The following is an 18,816-nucleotide window of genomic DNA, read 5'->3' as shown; positions in this document are numbered from 1 at the left end:
CATCCTTGAAACCTTCTGCAGGTGTGACCATGCTTTGAAGCTCCAACTGTGCCTTTTCAGTACTGAGATATGGGTTCATGATGGGCCTGTGAGGGTCCCCCACCCATTAGACACAGAAGAACCAAACCGGGGTGCGGCTGAGGGCAATGCCAGAGGAAGCCAGGTCACTTCTTTCTTGAAATTAGTCAAGGGAGCAGGCACCATTATGCCCTGCTCCTCACAGAGTTCCTCAGAATGGGATTTTTGGACACATTCAGGTAGTGCCCAGACTCTGCCTTCTGTGGTTACTGCTTATGTCAGCCTTACACAACGCTGACTCCAGCACACAAGGGATGTAGGAAATTTTGTTTTTGTCTCTTTTTGTACATTATGTCCTAGACAAATGCAGCATTCAGGCACAGCTGGGTAACAGAGAAAGACACTCAAAACTGATCATAACGTAAATTGTAGAAAGCAGACTTTATATGACAATAAACATGCAGCTTGCAAAAGAATTAACATAGTGTACTGGTATTAAAAACACATTTCCATGCAGAGACAGCTTACGCAGCAGTTTATGAGTTTAACCTCAGGCAGGAGTATGCAAGCCCTTTAAAGCTGGCATTCAAATTACCAGTAGCTTAATCAGCCATACTTACTTTAAGTACAAAGTAACATCTGACTTAATGTTTACATTCACTAGCCATCCAATCCAGCATCAAGGCACTTTCCTTGTCAGTCTGTCTCTGTCCCATGCCTCCACTCACCTAGATGCACATATCGGCACAGCAATATTCACTACCAGTAGCCCTGACAGTCTCCTTAAGCACAAATAAAAGCAGCTGGGTCCTAGACAACCTCTTGCTGTATCAAAGTGCCCGTCTGAATGTGACACTGTAAACAAGACTGGCGTGTTAAAAAAACATGGTAAGTTGACTGGATCCATAGTGAATGTGCTTTGATGTGAAGAAAAGCAATAGATGTTGCTAGTTTCAACACTGCAGAGAATGCTCATCTACCTCGCCTGCAGCCGCCGGAGAAGAGCAGCTGGTGCGGGGTGCAGAAGACGCTTCAGTCTGAGTAGGAGGACATGGAGCTTTCCAGCCATCTGTCGACAGTTGTGCCATAGGTGTTTTTCATCTATTACAGAAGTGTGCTTCTGCAGAGTATTGCGACTCTGCTGCAAATATCCCCTTCAAAGTTGGCTTTGCAAACAGACAAAAGTACTGACTAAGGCTACATTCTGGGAGGCACTGACTGCCCACCCTCTCTCTGCACTAAAATTAAGAGTGGGGGGAAGTGGGCGGTGGTTGACATTTGGCCCTCAGTCAATTTTATATTTTACAAATGCACCCTTGTGCATTAAGTCAGCACTGCTTTCATTTTCAGGAATGGCTCAGATTGCACAAGTATTACAAAGGAAACAACAAGTGAAACTAAACACACAAATGCATTTTAGGGTTTTTTTTTTTTTTCTTTTTTTTTTTTCTTTCTTAGCAGATCCTTTCAATTCTAAGGAAAAGAAATGGAAATTTGTGAATTCAATGCAAGACACTAAATTTTACCCTTCTGCAGACTTTTGCACTTACACTTCCACTTAACTTCAATTTTCTGGGTCAATAGCCAAGCTGAAGACTCTGTGATTGGCTGTAATTCCCAAGTGGCTGCGCAAAAAAAAGACTCAACATTTTTGTTATAAACTGCTTCCAAATAACATTAAAAGCAACTCTTGGAATTTAAAATGGCTACATGTACCCATCCTAGCAAACAGAGGTTACAAGGGATTAATGAAGATTTACAATCCATCAGTCAGAAGAACTTCTTAACATAGTTAAAGGAATGTATCCAAATAAGAAACAAATGTCTCTGGGAAAATAAGATAGTATATTTAGTCCCACTTAATGTGCATAAATTACAATTTTAAATGTGCATGTCCTCATACAGTGCTGACTACTAACACTTTGTCAGTCTTTGGAGTTTCAGATCCCACTGTGAAGTCTATACCATAGCAGCATGTATTTATGTGGGTCTTGGATGTTCAAGACCTGGCACTAATTAAACAAGTTCAATTACTTCAGTTAAATCAGTATGGATATTCCCACATACTGGGCACACTCATTTAAGTTTTAACCATCCAGAGCTGCTCATCATTTACAATCAAAGCTGAAGCTGTAAACCCCACCAGAGGCTTCTCCAGGGCCCAGGAACAGACTCAGCCCTCAGACACAAACTGCCTCCTCCTCCAGGGCCAAAGGTTTTTTCCAGTCCTGGTGATAAACATTTTGCTAGGCTGCTGCAGCATAAATCAGCACATGCTTGTTACAAACAATCTTGAATTAAGCTTTAAAGAAATAAACTTGATTTTTTTTTTTCTTTAACAAAGTTCTGAAGAATTTTTGCTCTGCTGTGCTTCGCGCTGCCAGTTTAAGGCTTAGCAGGCAGTTTACTTCGCTATGGTCAGGCATATGAAACAGTCCAAAGACTTTTAGTACACTGAAAGGGGATATTCCCAGGTTAACTGTCCTGAAAGTGAGCCAACACACCCCAGAAACAACCTCCTGTTCTAAAAGAAACACCACCACAGAACTATTGAGATAAATAAATTCACTGCCTTACAAGCTGAGGAGCAGTTAGCCAGCCTGCACTTAAAAGAAGCTTCAGGCATGCTAACACAAGAAAAATACTATTTCTACTAGCCTGCTTTCCCTGCCACCAAAGTAAAAAGGTCTTCTCTCACCCCCACCTGAAAAATTCCAGTCCAGGAAATCAAGATGGACATGGAAATGGCAATACTGAAGTGTGATTTCATTTTAATAATGCCTTTATTTTGTAAAGTGCACCCTAATTACTGGGAGGGGAGAAATCTTTTTCTTTAGTCACTGTGTTAGAGCCAAGTTCAGAGACTTTAAGTGGATTGCTATCATTACATTACAGACTCTCTAAAAATCTGTATGCAACTGTTCGATACAATTAGATTGTTACAATCCAAAGTACAAAATCAAATTAAACCCTGAATACTGCATGATATAATATTTGGCACATAAGTTTACAAACAAGCGGTAAACCTGTTATTCGTGTAAACCTGTACTGTGGCTTCAACAAGCTATTCACCCACCAGCATCTCCTGTTTAGTCTTTAGCATTTTACCCCTAGATAAATGCAGAAGCCTTAAAGATATAACTTTCTGCCAGACAGACAGAATTCTTTCTGGGATACACTCCTATATAATTCTGTGAGTTATTATATGACTGGCCCATAAATAACAAAGAAGGATGCCCGAAGTAACAGGCTGGAACTCTTTTTAGCACACACCTTTAAAAATGAGAATCTCTTGACACTAGTTGTTTTATGTTGGAAATGGCCCATGTAACAGCAACTGAGAACAAAATGCCTTCCCTTTATACAATGGAAAGGAAACCAGCAATTTCAGGAATAACTGAAGTTACCCCTCAAATATAACATACAATATCAAAAGTTAATAACACTGTATCATAATTAAAAAAAAAAAAAAAAAGCCATCAGTGTGTTTTTGAAGACACCAGTATCTTTGAAGCAATGCTCAGACTAAGCAGCCAGGTTGTGACCCACAATATCTCAGCGACGAGGAGGTGGATTAGATGCATAGGGCTGCAGGGCAGTTCTAACAGGCACACACACTGTTCAACAGAGACTTCCCCTTTTACTTGTGGTTTCTATAGTCACTATGAACTTTGCATAGAGAAGACAACCCATCCCCCAGTAAACTAACTGCTACTATTTTCAAAGAGGAATGTGTTTTGACAAAAGAATGCTCCTTCAGTCTCTGAAAAACCCTCACAGATGGTCTCTGCTGTCTTGTGACAGCACTGTTCTCATTATGCCCTTGCTCTCTGGGAGAGAGTTTGAAGGTGCTGTGGTGGAGTAGAGAGAAAAGGAAGGGGACTGGTGTGAAGAAAGGTGTAGTTACAGTAAGCTGCAACACACCCTTTTAGTTTAGAAAAGTGCCCAGGTAAAAAAAAATACCACTGCAAGACAGGAAATGTGGAATAACTGAAATGCTATTAAAAAATTCTGCATCCTTTATCTGTTTTAAATAGTCCAGACCTCAAGAGGTAATCTCAGGAATTTAGCATTGAATTTTTATTACAAAGGCAGAAGTCATATGTGAACATTTATGTGTACACCTGTCCTTCCACGCAAGCTGGCAGATGAGGACAAGGCAAGTTGAAATGATAACTGACACCTGCCTTTCCAGGGCCTTTAGCAACTGCTTTGCAGAACAGCAGCACAAGAGGTCACGGAACAAAAAGTGGTCTTAAATACATAGTTCTTTTGTGAAGGAGAACCAAAATCCTTGTTTTAATCTCACAACACAGCATTTAGTGTTTTCAATTAAGGTTTTATTAGTGTCAGATTAGAAAGCTGACTAGACTAAGTTAAGGTTAAAAAAAAAAATGCAAGAGTGCCATAAAATTCCTAGTTATCATTGGAGAAGGGGTTTATTTTAATATAATTTCATTTTTCCTTAACCCCTAGTAGAGACAGTCTCCAAGAAATGCATCTTCAAAAAAATGTGAACTGTATGAAAAAGGGTAAAAGTGAGAATAAGAATAAAGAATTTTAACAACCACGTAAGTGGTGTGGCTCAAGATTGCTGCTAGAGAGCAATTAGAAAAATGGTAAAAACTTACAGCTTGTTACTTGCTTCGCAAGCTATAATCAACAAAGGTGCACGTAATAAACAGAGGCAATTTATATGACAACAGGGCTATCGTATAATCTGACAGTGATTTGGGTAGAAAACCTCCAAGTAACTGTTAATTAGTGTTTTCATCTGGATTTTTAAACTTCTGAATACAAGACTGAATTACTGTGCGTCAAGTTGCAAGGCACATTTTTAGGCCAAATCAGTATAGAGTTCATCTGCATGCATATCTAAATGTAGGCAGAATATCAACTGCTATAGTAGCATTCAGAATCAAGCAATTGTGGTGTTTTCCTATTTGCACACCATAGCAAGTTCTATTTAATTGTTCTAATTTTTAAGTGGGGATGGACATGATTTGCATGTCTGGTAAATGGGAAACAGACACTGGGTCAAGTAAAAATTCAGAAAGTCAATCAAGGTACTGAAAGCGTATGACAAGTATTCTTTGACATTAGAATACTAAGCTTCAGTCTTACTTTTGCACAAAGATGCTCCAAGCAACTAAAGCTGGCTTTTTAGGCTTGTACATGGTCACAAATTGAAGTATTTCTTCTAGAAGGTCTATTGGCTGATATGATTAATTGAAACTTGCCATTTTCAATCATGTGTAAATCTGATAAGATGCAAAATCCCCAAGGTAGCACAAAGGCTTATTCAGCTATCCAGACAGAAGATTTTACGTAGTGCATAAAAGTTAAGTCTTCAGTAGGTCTGGACTGCAAATCTTCCGCAAAAACAGTCCTTATTGTACTTTGTCATATTACTCTTCACTTAATTTCAGTATTTCCATCTTCATTGAGATAAAAATACCTAGCTTAATTTATCAGAAACACAGGAGAAAGTGTGAACAGGCACTAATGAAGGCCTAAAACAGAGCCAGTCTCTTCTCTCACTGTGGCATATAGCCCCCTTGTCTCACAGTCTGTGGGAGGTAACTTTTTGGCATTTCATCAACTGGTGGTAGATTTCCTTCCACTATTTCAGGTACCACATTTTGTCCTTCAGTACTTGCCTGTAAAGCATCTGATACAGCAGCTTCCTGGGTATTTTTTTCCAGCCCAAGGCCCAATAGCTGTGAACTCTGACCTGAGATCTGCAGTTGTGCAAATCCAACAATATCCCCCTCATTTGCAGAAGTGATTTGCTTCATTCTTTCAAAGCATGGCCTGTCTGTGCTGGTTTCATCCTGAACACCATTTTGTTTGAAATACTGCTGCCTCTGTGTTGCACTGTCACCTCCTCCAGTGTGATCCTCCGATCTCTCTTCTGAATCTAGCAGTGGCTGAGTCGACTCAGACCTTGAAAAGACTTGCACAGGTGTTTGGTCTCTGTAACCGTTAAGTACTACAGTTGAATACTGTACAGTGCTTGAAGTGTTTTGTGCAGTTTCACCTTCGTCACTGTCAGAGACACTTTGCCTAGGAGAAGACATGCATGAGGACCCTCCAATACCACTGCTGTGCCCTTCTGAAGTACTTTTTTCCTTTTTAAGTAAGTCAAAGGGTTTTAGATCTTGTTCTGAAAAAGACTTCTTGTCATCAGCTTCTATTTCTACGACGCTTACATCTGTGAAGCTACCTTCTGGATACATCTGATCTTTGGAACTAAAGTTATGCTGAAAGAGAGAGATGGATGTTGCCTAAGAGGAAGGTTGTGTTCAAAATAAAAAACATTAAATACCTGAATTTTTAGTCCATATTTTTTTCAAGTTTCTTAAGTTTTTCCTTACTAAGTTTGGCAGTATTTCCAAATTATCTGTTATGAAGGATGTAGCTTTGTTTCCAATACAAAGCCTTACTTACAAAACTATTCTGAAAGCACAGTTGGTGTGCAAACTTTGCTCTAATTTTAATTATTCTTAAGAGCCATAAACATAGAACCATTTGTTCTGCAGCACAGGAATATTCTATATTGAGACTCATACTTACCTTGTTTCTAATAATGCATTCAACGTGATGGCTATTCTTCACAGAAGTTAGTCAGTTTATTGTACAGAATTTGCTACGTCATTCACCCCCCACAGGGCATAAATTTTACTGCCACCTTGTCATGCATGAGTAACTTAAAGCTTTCTCTCTCATTCATGATTTAACTGTGCAAACAAGTCACACTTGAGGGTTTTAAGAATGGGAATCATGAGTTCCATTTACTTAATCCTGATTTTCCATGAATGAGTACAGTAATCAGGACTTGACCCTTTCAACTACTAAACTGAATACAATTCACAATGTTAAAGCCTGCTATACACTGTGAACTTGTGCTAAGGGTCACATATTTCTGACTCTCTTAATGCAAAAAAGTCTTATAACCATATTATACCACAACGTCATAAAACTTAATATTCAGGGTTTTTTTTCCTTGAAATCCACATGTGCTAGAAGACAGAAGACTTCCACTGGTTAGTTTATTTGAAACCTTATGGACTAGGAAGGTAGGGGATGCAGAAAGATGAGTATTACCTTAGCTGGAACTTGAGGAGACCACTGAGCAATGTTACTTTTGGATGGATCAGGGACAATAGGCCAGATATGCTTTTTAATTCTGTAAAGGATTAAAACCAGAATAGAATTACAAGATGCAGTTCGCAAATTCCTATGTTAGTGGCAAGTACTGCATAATCCAGGACAATACTCCTTTACATAGGAATTTTGCAGGAGTATTTATTTCCAAATAGGAATGCTTCCTGGACTACTTTACATCTCCTTAGAAAGCTGTACTACTTAGCAGAACACAGCACTACACTTGTAACTGCTCTACACATTTGATGTAGCCATCCAACACAAGGCAAACCAACAGACAGTAATGAGTTAGTGAGGGATTTTAAAATTTACAGCACTCTAGAATCTACAGAGCACTTATTTGCTTAAAGTCTGTGACGCATGTCAGTATCTTCTTTAAGATACAGATATCACAGCTGTCAATCTAAGCCATCTTCACAGCTAAAAATAAAGTGAGAATATCTGAAGAAAAACTTTCCTGGTCGTTTGTAACTCAACTCTCAAGTTTAAGAATGTAGTGGAAAAATAGATATAGTAAAAATAGATGTTTCTATAGATAATTCACTTCCAAACAAACTAATTTTGAAACCGATGCACCTATCCCACTCTTTAGACGAGGTGCAACAACAGACACTCTGAAGAAAACTGCAAGATGGGCCTTGCAATTGACATCCACTAAGAACAGATTTTAGGAACAGCAGGGAGGACAGAAAGAAAAGGGCACAAAATGCTGTCTTTGATTAGAAAGAAAAGATAGTTGACTGAGGACATGGGATATGTGTACTCCTTGCCAGAGAAAAGACTTCAGCAATAAGCACTCAGTTAAAGCCACACGCAAGAGCTCTGTGGTAGGCAGAGGGAGCAGGAGGAAAGAGGATGTTTCCCAGCTGACAGTAAACAGGCACAGAGTTTGACTGAGGTTATGCAAGGTAGTTAAGTAAGATGCCTGCCTGATTTTTTTGGCTGTCAAGCTTAAGGTTTGCTAACACTGTAATTAAATAGCTCAAATATAGCCAGCAAACAGATCATCTGTGCTTCACAAACTAAGCACTATCATTCCACTCTGACATGATGACTAAGAAAACAACACAGAAGATGTCATGATCACAACTTAACAAACATAATCCTCACCAACTCTAGCAAGAAAAGCAGCAATTTCCACGCAGGATTGAGTCATGGAACATTTAGGTTGTGTGCTGATCCTTAGCAGTAAGAAATTAGTATCAGAAAAGGCAAACTTCCCAAGGGAAAAAATGTTTATCATTAGTGAATATATGTGTGTTTTACCTTCTTTTTCTGATCTAGCTGCAGAATATTTACTTGTGTTGAATTATTACCATCTGTTATTCCCAGAAATATCAGAAATGTATGAAAAAGATTTCATTAGACTTACAAGTCCCGTTTGTTGAAGCAAAACAGAACTCCAAGGAGCACAATCAACAGGAAAGCTAGACACACAGGTACAACTATGGCTTCAATCTCTCCTTTCCCTGAAGGAAATGAAGAGAAGCAGTTATAGCTCACTTTGACATTTAAGGAACTCAGCAGCAGCATACATTTCTGAAGGGACAGGGAGAATCTGAAACTGAATACACCAGCAGCACTCAGTCTTAAGATTCACCTTCAGAAGAACCTTCCCACCATATGAAAAGAGCCTGTAAGTGAAAACACAAAAAGCTCTGTCCCACCAATCTAATGCCTTGCATCAACAAAAAACCCCAGGTTGCTCTAGAAGTTATAATACTGATGAACCAAGTAAATTTACAGTTTGGGCAGATATGACAGGAACATCTATGTGAACTCATTTGTGGTCCAGGTGTTTCAGTGGCTTTATGGCTGCCATAACATCACCATGGGCCAGTAAGTAATGTAAGCAAAATCACTAGTCATCCATCAGTTTATTCTGTACAGGAAAATATCTTCTAACTGCAAACACATAAGCTGCACTATTGTTATGTATTCCTTCCAGTGTTACAGACACTGAGTTACAGAACGCTCAGGGAAAAAAAACACCATACAGAAAAAGAACATTAAAACCTGCCGTATCTAAAGAAGTGCTTTCCACAACACACTCACGCCAGAAACAGTCAGGCTGATGCACTGGTAAAAAACATCTCTACTGGTGCTGCCAGGAAAAAGTGGCGGGTCGTAGTAGTAGGGGACTCTACACTGAAAGGGACAGAAGCACTTGTCTGCCGGCCAGAGCCTGTCTCAAGGGAGGTGTGTTGCCTACCAGGGGCATGGATCAGGGATGTGGCATGGAGGCTGCCTGCTCTAGTAAGTCCCACGGACTATTACCCACTCCCGGTGATACATGTAGGTGCTAGGGATATAGATAGTAGTAGCCTGGGGAACATAAAGAAGGACTACAGAGCCCTGGGGGAGGTGGTTAGGGGCTCTGGAGCTCAGGTGGTCTTTTCATCAATTCTCCAGGGTACAGGGGAGGGCCTAAAAAAAGCTAGGAGGATTGGCCAGGTTAATAACTGGTTAAAAGGGTGGTGCCATAGTCAGGGGTTTGGGTGTCTTGAACACGGGACCCACGCTTGTAGGCCAGGTCTAGTGGAGGCTGGTGAAGCTGGTCTGATAAAGAAGGGAAAGAGCAGTTTTGGTAGGAGGCTTGCCAGGCTGGTCAAGGAGGCTTTAAACTAGGTGTCATGGGGGAGGGGGGCATCATTCCATCCCAACACACCCAGTCAGTTGCCAGAACCTATAATAAATGCTCGGAGCAATGTAGAGATATTCCACCCGCTCCAGCCAATGAGCCGGCTTCAGTTGGAGCTCGGCTCAGATGACTCTATACAAATGCCCGTAGCATGGGGAACAAACAAGAGGAATTAGAGATGTGTGCACGTCTACGGGGGTATGATATAAGAGGCATCGCAGAAACATGGTGGAATGGCTCCTATGACTGGAGTGTTGGAAGGGAAGGTTACAGGCTCTTTAGGAAAGACAGGCCTGGCAGGCGGGGAGGGGGGGCTGCCCTTTATGTTAGGCTGGAGAGTATGGAACTGTCTGGGGACAGGTGAGCAGTCCACAGAGAGTTTGTGGGTCAGGGTTAAAGGGAATATAGCTACGGGAGACATTACTGTGGGGATGTTACAGACCGCCTGATCAAGGAGAACCTGCGGATGAAGTACCTATAGACAGACAGGAAAAGCCTCATGCTCGCAGGCCCTTGTTCTCATGGGTGACTTCAACCACCCTGACATCTGTTGGAAGGACGGTACGGCCCGGCACAAGCAATCCAGGAGGTTCCTTGATTGTGTGGAAGTCAACTTCCTTCTGCAAGTAATAGAGGAGCCGACAAGGAGAGGTGCCATGCTTGACCTCGTGCTCACCAACAGGGAAGGGCTCCTTGGAAATGTGACTCTCCAGGGCAGCCTTGGATACAGCGATCACAAGATGGTCGAATCTGAGATCCTCAGGAGAGTGAGAAGAGCGTGCAGCAAGCTCACTGCCCTGGACTTCAGGAGAGCAGACTTTGGCCTCTTCAGGAACCTGCTTAGTAAGGTTCCATGGGATACAGCCCTAGAGGGCAGGGGGACCCAAGACTGTTGGTTGATATTCAAGGATCACCTGCTACAAGCTCAGGAGTGTTGCATCCCAGCTAGAAGGAAGTGCAGCAGGAGGGCCAGGAGACCTCCTTGGGTGGATAAGGAGCTCCTGAGGAAAATTCAAATGAAAAAAGACATTTACAAAAAGTGAAAGCAAGGACAGGCGGCCTGGGAAGAGTACAGGGATGTTGTCCGGAAAGCCATGGACCAGGTTAGGAAAGCTAAAGCCCAGTTAGAATGAAACTTGGCTAGGGATATTGAGGATAACAGGAAGGGATTCTAGAGGTATGTAGCAAATAAAAAACAGACTAGGGAGAAAACAGGCCCCCTCAGGAAGCTCTCGGGAGAACTGGCTACACAGGATTTGGAGAAGGCTGAGGTTCTGAATGACTTCTTTGCCTCGGTCTTCACTGGCAAAGGCTCTGCCCAAACCACCCAAGTCTTGGAAGGCAGATGCAGGGACTGTGAGAATGAAGACCTTGCACCCACTGCAGGAGAGGAACTGGTTTGATACCATCTTAAAAATCTGAATGTGCACAAGTCCATGGGACCTGATGGGATCAGTCCGCGGATCCTGAAGGAGATGGTGAATGAAGCTGCTAAGCCACTGGCCGTCATATTTGAGAAATCATGGCAGTCAGGTGAAGTTCCCGACGACTGGAAAAAGGGAAATATAACCCCCATTTTCAAGAAGGGGAAAACGGATGACCTGGGGAATTACAGACCAGTCAGTCTCACCTCTGTGCCTGCCAAAATCTTGGAGCAGATTCTCCTGGAAGGCATGCTAAGGCACATGAAAAACAACAAGGGGCTTGGTGACAGCCAGCATGGCTTCACTAAGGGGAAATCCTGCCTGACCAATTTGGTGGCCTTCTCTCATGGGGCTACGGAACTGATGGACAGGGGCAGAGCAGTTGATGTGATCTACCTGGACTTGTGCAAAGCGTTCGACACTGTCCCACACGGCATCCTTGTCTCTAAATTGGAGAGACATCAATTTGATGGATGGACCACTCGGTGGATAAAGAACTGGCTGGATGGCTGCACACAGAGAGTTGTGGTCAATGGCTCAATGTCCAGCTGGAGACCAGTAACAAGTGGCGTCCCTCAGGGATCGGTGTTGGGACCGGTCTTGTTCAACATCTTTGTCGGTGACATGGACAGTGGGATTGAGTGCGCCCTCAGCAAGTTTGCCGATGACACCAAGCTGTGTGGTTCGGTTGATACGCTGGAGGGAAGGAATGCCATCCAGAGGGACCTTGACACGCTTGTGAGGTGGGCTGATGCCAACCTCATGAAGTTTAACCATGCCAAGTGCAAGGTCCTACACCTGGGTCGGAGCAATCCCAGGCACAGCTACAGGCTGGGCAAAGAAGAGATTCAGAGCAGCCCTGCGGAGAAGGACTTGGGAGTGTTGGCTGATGAGGAAATGAACATGAGGTGGCAGTGCGCACTCGCAGCCCAGAAAGCCAACTGTATCCTGGGCTGCATCAAAAGGAGCATGACCAGCAGGTTCAAGGAGGTGGTCCTGCCCCTTTACTCTGCTCTCGTGAGACCTCACCTGGAGTATTGTGTGCAGTTCTGGTGTCCTCAACTTAAAAAGGACACGGAACTGTTGGAACAAGTCCAGAGGAGGGCTACGAGGATGATCAGGGGACTGGAGCACCTCCTGTATGAAGACAGGCTGAGAAAGTTGGGGCTGTTCAGCCTGGAGAAGAGAAGGCTGCATGGAGATCTCATAGCAGCCTTCCAGTATCTGAAGGGGGCCTGTAGGGATGCTGGGGAGGGACTCTTCATTAGGGACTGTAGTGATAGGACAAGGGGTAATGGGTTAAAACTTAAACAGGGGAAGTTTAGATTGGATATAAGGAGGAAATTCTTTCCTGTTAGGGTGGTGAGGCACTGGAATAGGTTGCCCAGGGAGGTTGTGAATGCTCCATCCCTGGCTGTGTTCAAGACCAGGTTGGACGAAGCCTTGGGGGATATGATTTAGCGTAAGGTGTCCCTGCCCATGGCAGGGGGGTTGGAACTAGATGATCTTAAAGTCCTTTCCAACCCTAACTATTCTATGATTCTATGATTCTAACTAAGTTAACATTGTTGCTGTTACTATTACAAATACGAAGCACTCTCTAGAGCTGAACATACAATAAATGTCACTCTTCAAAATGAGTCTCTGTAGAGAACTGTAACAAACTTTAATAGTGATATGAATGAGAATGTGGAACCTGATGAAGGGTTGCAAGAATGGCAGGTACTGACTGGTACCTAGATTAGCAAATCAAGATCCCAGTAAGTCTCTGCAGCTTCTCAGGACACCCATGTCAGGATAACCAAAAGCCAACCTACCTTGAGATTATAACAAAAATTATGGACTCCTAAGACCAGGGTAGGAGCCATCACACACCAGAACAGAAGACAAGGGTACAGAGTAAATCCTAATGGCTCACACAGAGCTGGGACAAAATAATAGTATAACCCCAAGTATACATAAACCACTCCCAAAACAGTGTTTACCAACATAAAAGAGAAATCCACGATACTGTCCTCTCTACAGTTGGAATAACAGTGACTAAACTATCTCTTTGTGATCGAGTACTATCTAGGTAGCCTATCCAGGCTACCTGGATATCATACAGCTAGTGTGTATGACTTTGACTGAAATGTTTTCTTTAATAAAGTCACCTTCCCCTCCTATCATGTCTTGCACAGAACCTTGCTATAGTGTTGCAACATCACTTCCTACCTATAATTGTGCTGCTTTTCCTTACCAAATTTTTGTGTAGTAAATGTAAAATCAGGACCACTCCTGCCTCCTTCATCCGTGTACGCCATCATCCGCACAGTATACAGTGTGTCACTGGCTAGAGAAGAAAGGGTATACTCTGTCTTGGAAGGATCCACCGTCACGGCTAAACAAAGGAAAAAAAAATTATACTAGTTTTCTGCACAATGGATTAGATCTCCACAAACACAGTAACATGGTCCTAGCTTTAGCAGAATGAATGGCTGTATGGAAAATACAACAAACACAGAAAGACTACAGGCTTGTATAAGAAATGCTGAGATATATTTGTTTCTGTTCAAGTGTCTGAATTTAGTCTCCTTCTTGATGTTATTTTATGTGTTAATTTCTTGCAGATTTGTTTTTTTTTTTGTTCCCCCTTCCCACCCCCCAATGTAGCTACAAAACAAAACCAGTAGTAATGTTGAAGCTTAAAAAGTTTCTAATAAGCAGAACATACAGCTAACTAGAAATAGCCAGTTGATAATCAGAAAACCACTGTTAGCAAGCAGCAGAGTAGGCGTAAGTAACTGGCCCTTGCAATTTAAGCAAATCTAAAAATTAAAAGATTTTGATAGTGCTAACCCCCTGTCTTATGCCTACTGGTCATACACACTACTGAGAACAAAAATGCACTTCAAACAAGATGTTTTACATCAGTAATATTGTACTGACCTAGGGCTTGAGGAGGATTAAAAATACCTCCCCCTTTTTTAAGGCTTTATCCTATTTGAATGCAGTCAACTTCTCTACATCTTGAACGGTCCAGCTTTACCTTGCTACATCAACATCTCATCCTTTATTTAGACAGAAAGATGGGAGCAAATCAGCTTTCAGCAACTAAACTCACTACCCTTCTATACACAGACTGAATGTTTTGAATACTTTAATAGGGACTTTTCTGTTTGGTACAGATGCCTCAGAGATCAGCTTTATGTCATCACAACTAGCTCTCAGCCACACTTGATTCTGTACCTCTTTTTTTCAGGAACATGAATTAGGAACATGAATTAGGAAGGAGACAGATGGAATACTTCAATGCCACAGAGTACTTCTCTGCTTTTTGTTACCTGTTTCATTTCCATCTATAGTTTTGTAAAATATGATATAACTCCTGATAAATCCATTTTGTTCATCCACTGTGAGATGGTTCCATGTCAAAACAGCTTCAGCTTTTCCTACTTTTTTTGTCTGAACGGTTGGTCCTTTAGAAGGACCTGCAATGGGAGATGAAGATTAGTTTCTGTTGTGCACCCCTGCATCCACAGAAACAGTGTATTAATTATTATACTGAATTGATACTGTGTAAAAACTTCAATGGAATGGCTGGACTAACACAACTGCAAAGCATTAGTTTCAGACAACACAGAGAGATGTTTTGTTCCAAAGATGTTTTGGAAGAGAAACCTCCAGGAAGAAAAAGATGTGAAAAACAATATCAGCACATCACATGAAATCTTCAATTGAAGGTAATTAGTCTTGGCTTGATACCTGAATTTGAAAATACAATAGCATATAAATATTACTATATCAATACAATAATATACTCATGCCAAATTATCTGATAAAGGTTGGAAAAAGGGAAAGAGTCAGCCACAGCCATCTGTTTAACTCCTAAATACTGTAAATAAGCACAGTGGACATGAATCAAAGGGACAAGATCAATTATAACAAACGACCCTCAAATGTAGGACTGCTTTTCATTATGTAGCCCTTATTAAAGGTCTCATTATTTTTAGTCAAAAAAGTCAGTTTACATGCTCCAAGACGACTGTTTTGTACTTACGATCCTGCCGAAGATAAGCTTTCACAGACTGCCCGCTTCCCTGACCATCAGCATATAGAGGGTACACAGTTATCAAGTAACACTTGAAAGGCTTTATATCACCTAAAAAAAGATATTAAAAAACGTGTAGTTTCAGACAGTCAAATTCCTCACCATCTTTCTTGTTTTCTTCAGATATATGGTTCTGGGTTTTGCCTATATTATTAACTCCAAAATAGTAACTGATGGATTAATATAATAGTTCACACTGAAATGCTAAATTTAATAAACAGACTTCATAGAAGTTTGTGCTCTTTTGTTGTTTTTTTTTTTTCCATTTATTTTAAATAAAAAGCCTTTATCTGTCTGCAGCACTGAACTACTAAATTACTGAGTTGAGATACTGATCACAATCTGAAAAGAACTGTAAAGCTGATGAAGTTTCATTGTTTGAACTGCAAGAGGGAGCAGATAATTTGATTTTGAAGGAACTCAACCTTTTCACTTCTTTAATGATTTCCAAGAATGAGAAGACTAAAACAAAAATGCAGATAAACCAAATTTCAACATTAAAGAGCAGATAAAATTGTATTTGACAAAAACACACAGATACTTCTATACTCATCATAAGCTAACAGAAGCCCTCAGCAAAATCCCAGATTCCTGTCTCACAATAAAATTCTAGTAAGTATAAGAATTTTCCTCACTTCAAGAATACTTGCTAGGCTTAGAGAGTGTTTTACAACGCATTTGTAGATTTACAAGCTAAATACCTTTTAAGTATGTTCCTTGAACATTTCCTGGTTCATTTTGCCATTCTATAATGCAGTCTGAGCTGTTAGACACCAGACACCATTCAATCACATATTTAAGAACATAACTGTCAGGAGCAGTCCACCCTACCCACAATTTGCCATCTTTAGGCAGTGTTCTAACATTCTTCACAGGAGCTGTGATGAAAGAAAACAGAGAGGTTATATGTACTGACAGTTCTTCCACTATATATTCATAATGATAGATATTTTGTCAAACGTGGATGATTTTGGGTTATTGTAATGGTGACAATTTGACAGAACCTAAGTAAACGTAAAAGCCATTTTCTGAAATACAGAGTAAGGCTATTTAGGAACTGGAAATTACTCAGCTTCTCTGTTCTCAAACACAGCAGGCTACCTTACTGCACAGTAAAAATACTGTTTCTTTCAAAACACAGGGTTTATTTCAGAGAGATATCAAACTTTGAGACACTTCTGAATTCCCATTCTAATACTTACCTTCTAATACACGTATCTTACAAAATACTTCTATCTGCAATACTACTGCTTGAAACACACCCTTAATTTGTTCACCTAATAGTTTTAGAACCTGTGGCCCTCCTTTGGTGTTTAGGCTAAAAGCATCATCTGCCTATATTCTTGTTTCTTTGCTTCCTATCCTGGTAGTGTTCAGATTACCTAAAAGGAGGCTGGAAGTAAGGAGAAACCAGCCTGTAGTTACTACTACTAGATGATGAAAGGAACAGAGTAAAAAGAAATTTGAGCAGTAGGGAAACAGTGGAAGGAGATGACAAGATACTGAAAATGTGGGAGAGTGAGACTGGAAAGAGAAAATGAAGGGCTGAGGGGAGATCAGAAAGCAGAACAACGGTGAGATGGTATATACAGGAACTATAGGATGCTTTCTTCCCCAACCTGTTGATTTAAAAAAAAAAAACAAACAAAAATGCCTGCTATGCTACGAAAAACTACAGGGAATATAGTACGTGGTAGGTCTAGAGATCAAAACCAACAGCAAAATAGCACACACAGCTTCAAATGAAGCTGCAAGTATAAAAATCCACACATTCCCTGGTATATAAATGGTAGCATAATTATAAGGCATATGACAGTAGATACATTCAGTAATACTTTAATTATGTGTCCATATTAAAGGTATCATTTTACAACACTGAAGACTTCTTAAATCAGAAGCCATGCAGATGCATTTGAAAGAGACATTACTAGGCACTAACCTTTTGAATTACTGGCTGGGATAAGTAAAACCGATGGAGGGGATGCCCCGGCTCTGTTATGGGCAACCACTGTCACTTCGTAAGTTCCATTTGGTATCTTTAATGTAAGGTCAGTGGTATTAACACTGTATTTCTCTGGTGGACTGGAGAGAGATGACTTGGCTCTGACAGTCACTTCATACTGGAAGATTACTCCATTGGCTTCAAATGGCTTCAATGCCTGTTTAGAAACACATCTTTGATTATAATGACACTGTACAAATGCAACTTAACCTTTATTGTCTTTAATGTGTAATTTAAAAATCTGAGAGCAAGACAAGCTACATGGATTGAACAGCTGTGTGTTTAAGGAAAGCACAAATAACCTGCATTCATTTCTGGAAAGCATTAACTTCTGAAATTATTTCAGATTTAAATCCTATTTTTCTTGGCTTATCTGTAAAACTACCTGTAAACTTACCTGTAAAATACCCTGCAGTTTAATAAAAGTTATTTAGTAAAGACTGCAGAACATGTATTGCTAAAATCTGCATTTTATGTGACCTTACCACACACGACATTAAAGAAATCTTACATCTTAAGCTGTGTTAAATTCTAATGCAAACCAGTCTGAGTAGTCATCTTCTAATGTAGAAAAATACTTTTGTGTTAATAATAGTTTCTGTGTAACAGTGTTAGTCTTCAGATAACTTAAAAGAAAATTTCTGAAACTCTGAAGTAGCTCCAGTTTTCCAATTTTAAGCAAAATAATGTCAGAAGTGGCAAGCGGCATAAGAACTCCATCAGAAAATGATGCCATATCAATATACGTGGAACTTCACGCAAACCACCTAGTAATAACAGACAGCTGATCAAATGTAATGAAGTTCAAGTATCAAAACAAAGCTTTAGATGGGGACCAACCATAACTGCGTTTGCTTTCTCAGCTGAATTAATCAGCCAACTAGACACAGCAAATGTGCAGTGCTCTATTTAATAAGCTGGGCCTCTGGAATCTGCCTAGGCTTAATGGATTTTGCAGGTGAACTATCCCTGTCCAGACAGTGTTACGAAAGTTTTAGAATACAGCAGAAGGCATAACATGAAGTCTTACTTTGTTCAAGAGAAAGTTTCCAATTCCACTGACTGCTTAAGGACAACAAGTCAGGAATCTGAAAGTGGGTTCTGTATACTCTGCATCACAGATATTTATCAGTTAACTGATGGCCTTTACAGCTGTGCTTTTAAATTATTCCACAACTAAATATAGTAAGAATACCAAGGGCACTTCTCATGCTGATAAAACCCATACTATTCCAGCTTTCTACCCAAGCTTGCTGAAGTAAATTTTGACACTTAAAACCTCATGTTTTTACAAGACCACTCCATTCCTGCAGTTTGTCATGTTGCTTTACCTTCCACATCAGATGTACAGTCCAGGAAGGTGGTGAGTGAGATACATCAATGATCCTCCATATGGGTGGTCCTTTAGATGGTTCTGATGAAAGAAACAATGAATTCATCCTTTGACTATCATTAGACTCTTATCTTTTTCAAC

At 40.7% G+C, this 18,816-nt stretch overlaps 1 protein-coding gene across 3 annotated transcripts in view; it reads right to left on the bottom strand.

Annotated features, from left to right (window-relative positions):
* Positions 1–2,777: 2,777 nt before the first annotated feature.
* The window catches only part of IL6ST (interleukin 6 cytokine family signal transducer), a 35,694-nt gene continuing 19,655 nt past the window's right edge, over positions 2,778–18,816 (bottom strand). For 2 of the 3 annotated variants that reach the window (XM_062604325.1, XM_062604324.1), the window contains exons 8-16: positions 18,674–18,756; positions 17,280–17,499; positions 16,042–16,218; positions 15,290–15,391; positions 14,574–14,720; positions 13,490–13,630; positions 8,558–8,654; positions 7,126–7,207; positions 2,778–6,281 (exon numbers count right to left, since the gene is read on the bottom strand). In XM_062604325.1, the coding sequence (XP_062460309.1) occupies positions 5,556–6,281; positions 7,126–7,207; positions 8,558–8,654; positions 13,490–13,630; positions 14,574–14,720; positions 15,290–15,391; positions 16,042–16,218; positions 17,280–17,499; positions 18,674–18,756 (1,775 nt within the window). In that variant the 3' untranslated portion in view covers positions 2,778–5,555. Of the gene's footprint in view, positions 6,282–7,125; positions 7,208–8,557; positions 8,655–13,489; positions 13,631–14,573; positions 14,995–15,289; positions 15,392–16,041; positions 16,219–17,279; positions 17,500–18,673; positions 18,757–18,816 lie in introns of those variants that run through there. The other variant, XM_062604326.1, reaches the window with a different exon arrangement.

The sequence above is a fragment of the Pezoporus occidentalis genome, unplaced genomic scaffold, assembly GCF_034315485.1.
Source record: "Pezoporus occidentalis ecotype Australia unplaced genomic scaffold, CSIRO_AGI_Poc_V1 ctg85, whole genome shotgun sequence".
Classification (NCBI taxonomy): Eukaryota; Metazoa; Chordata; class Aves; order Psittaciformes; family Psittacidae; genus Pezoporus; species Pezoporus occidentalis.
The sequence above is the reverse complement of the archived record's forward strand: the minus strand, read 5'-3'. Positions and strand labels throughout refer to the sequence as shown.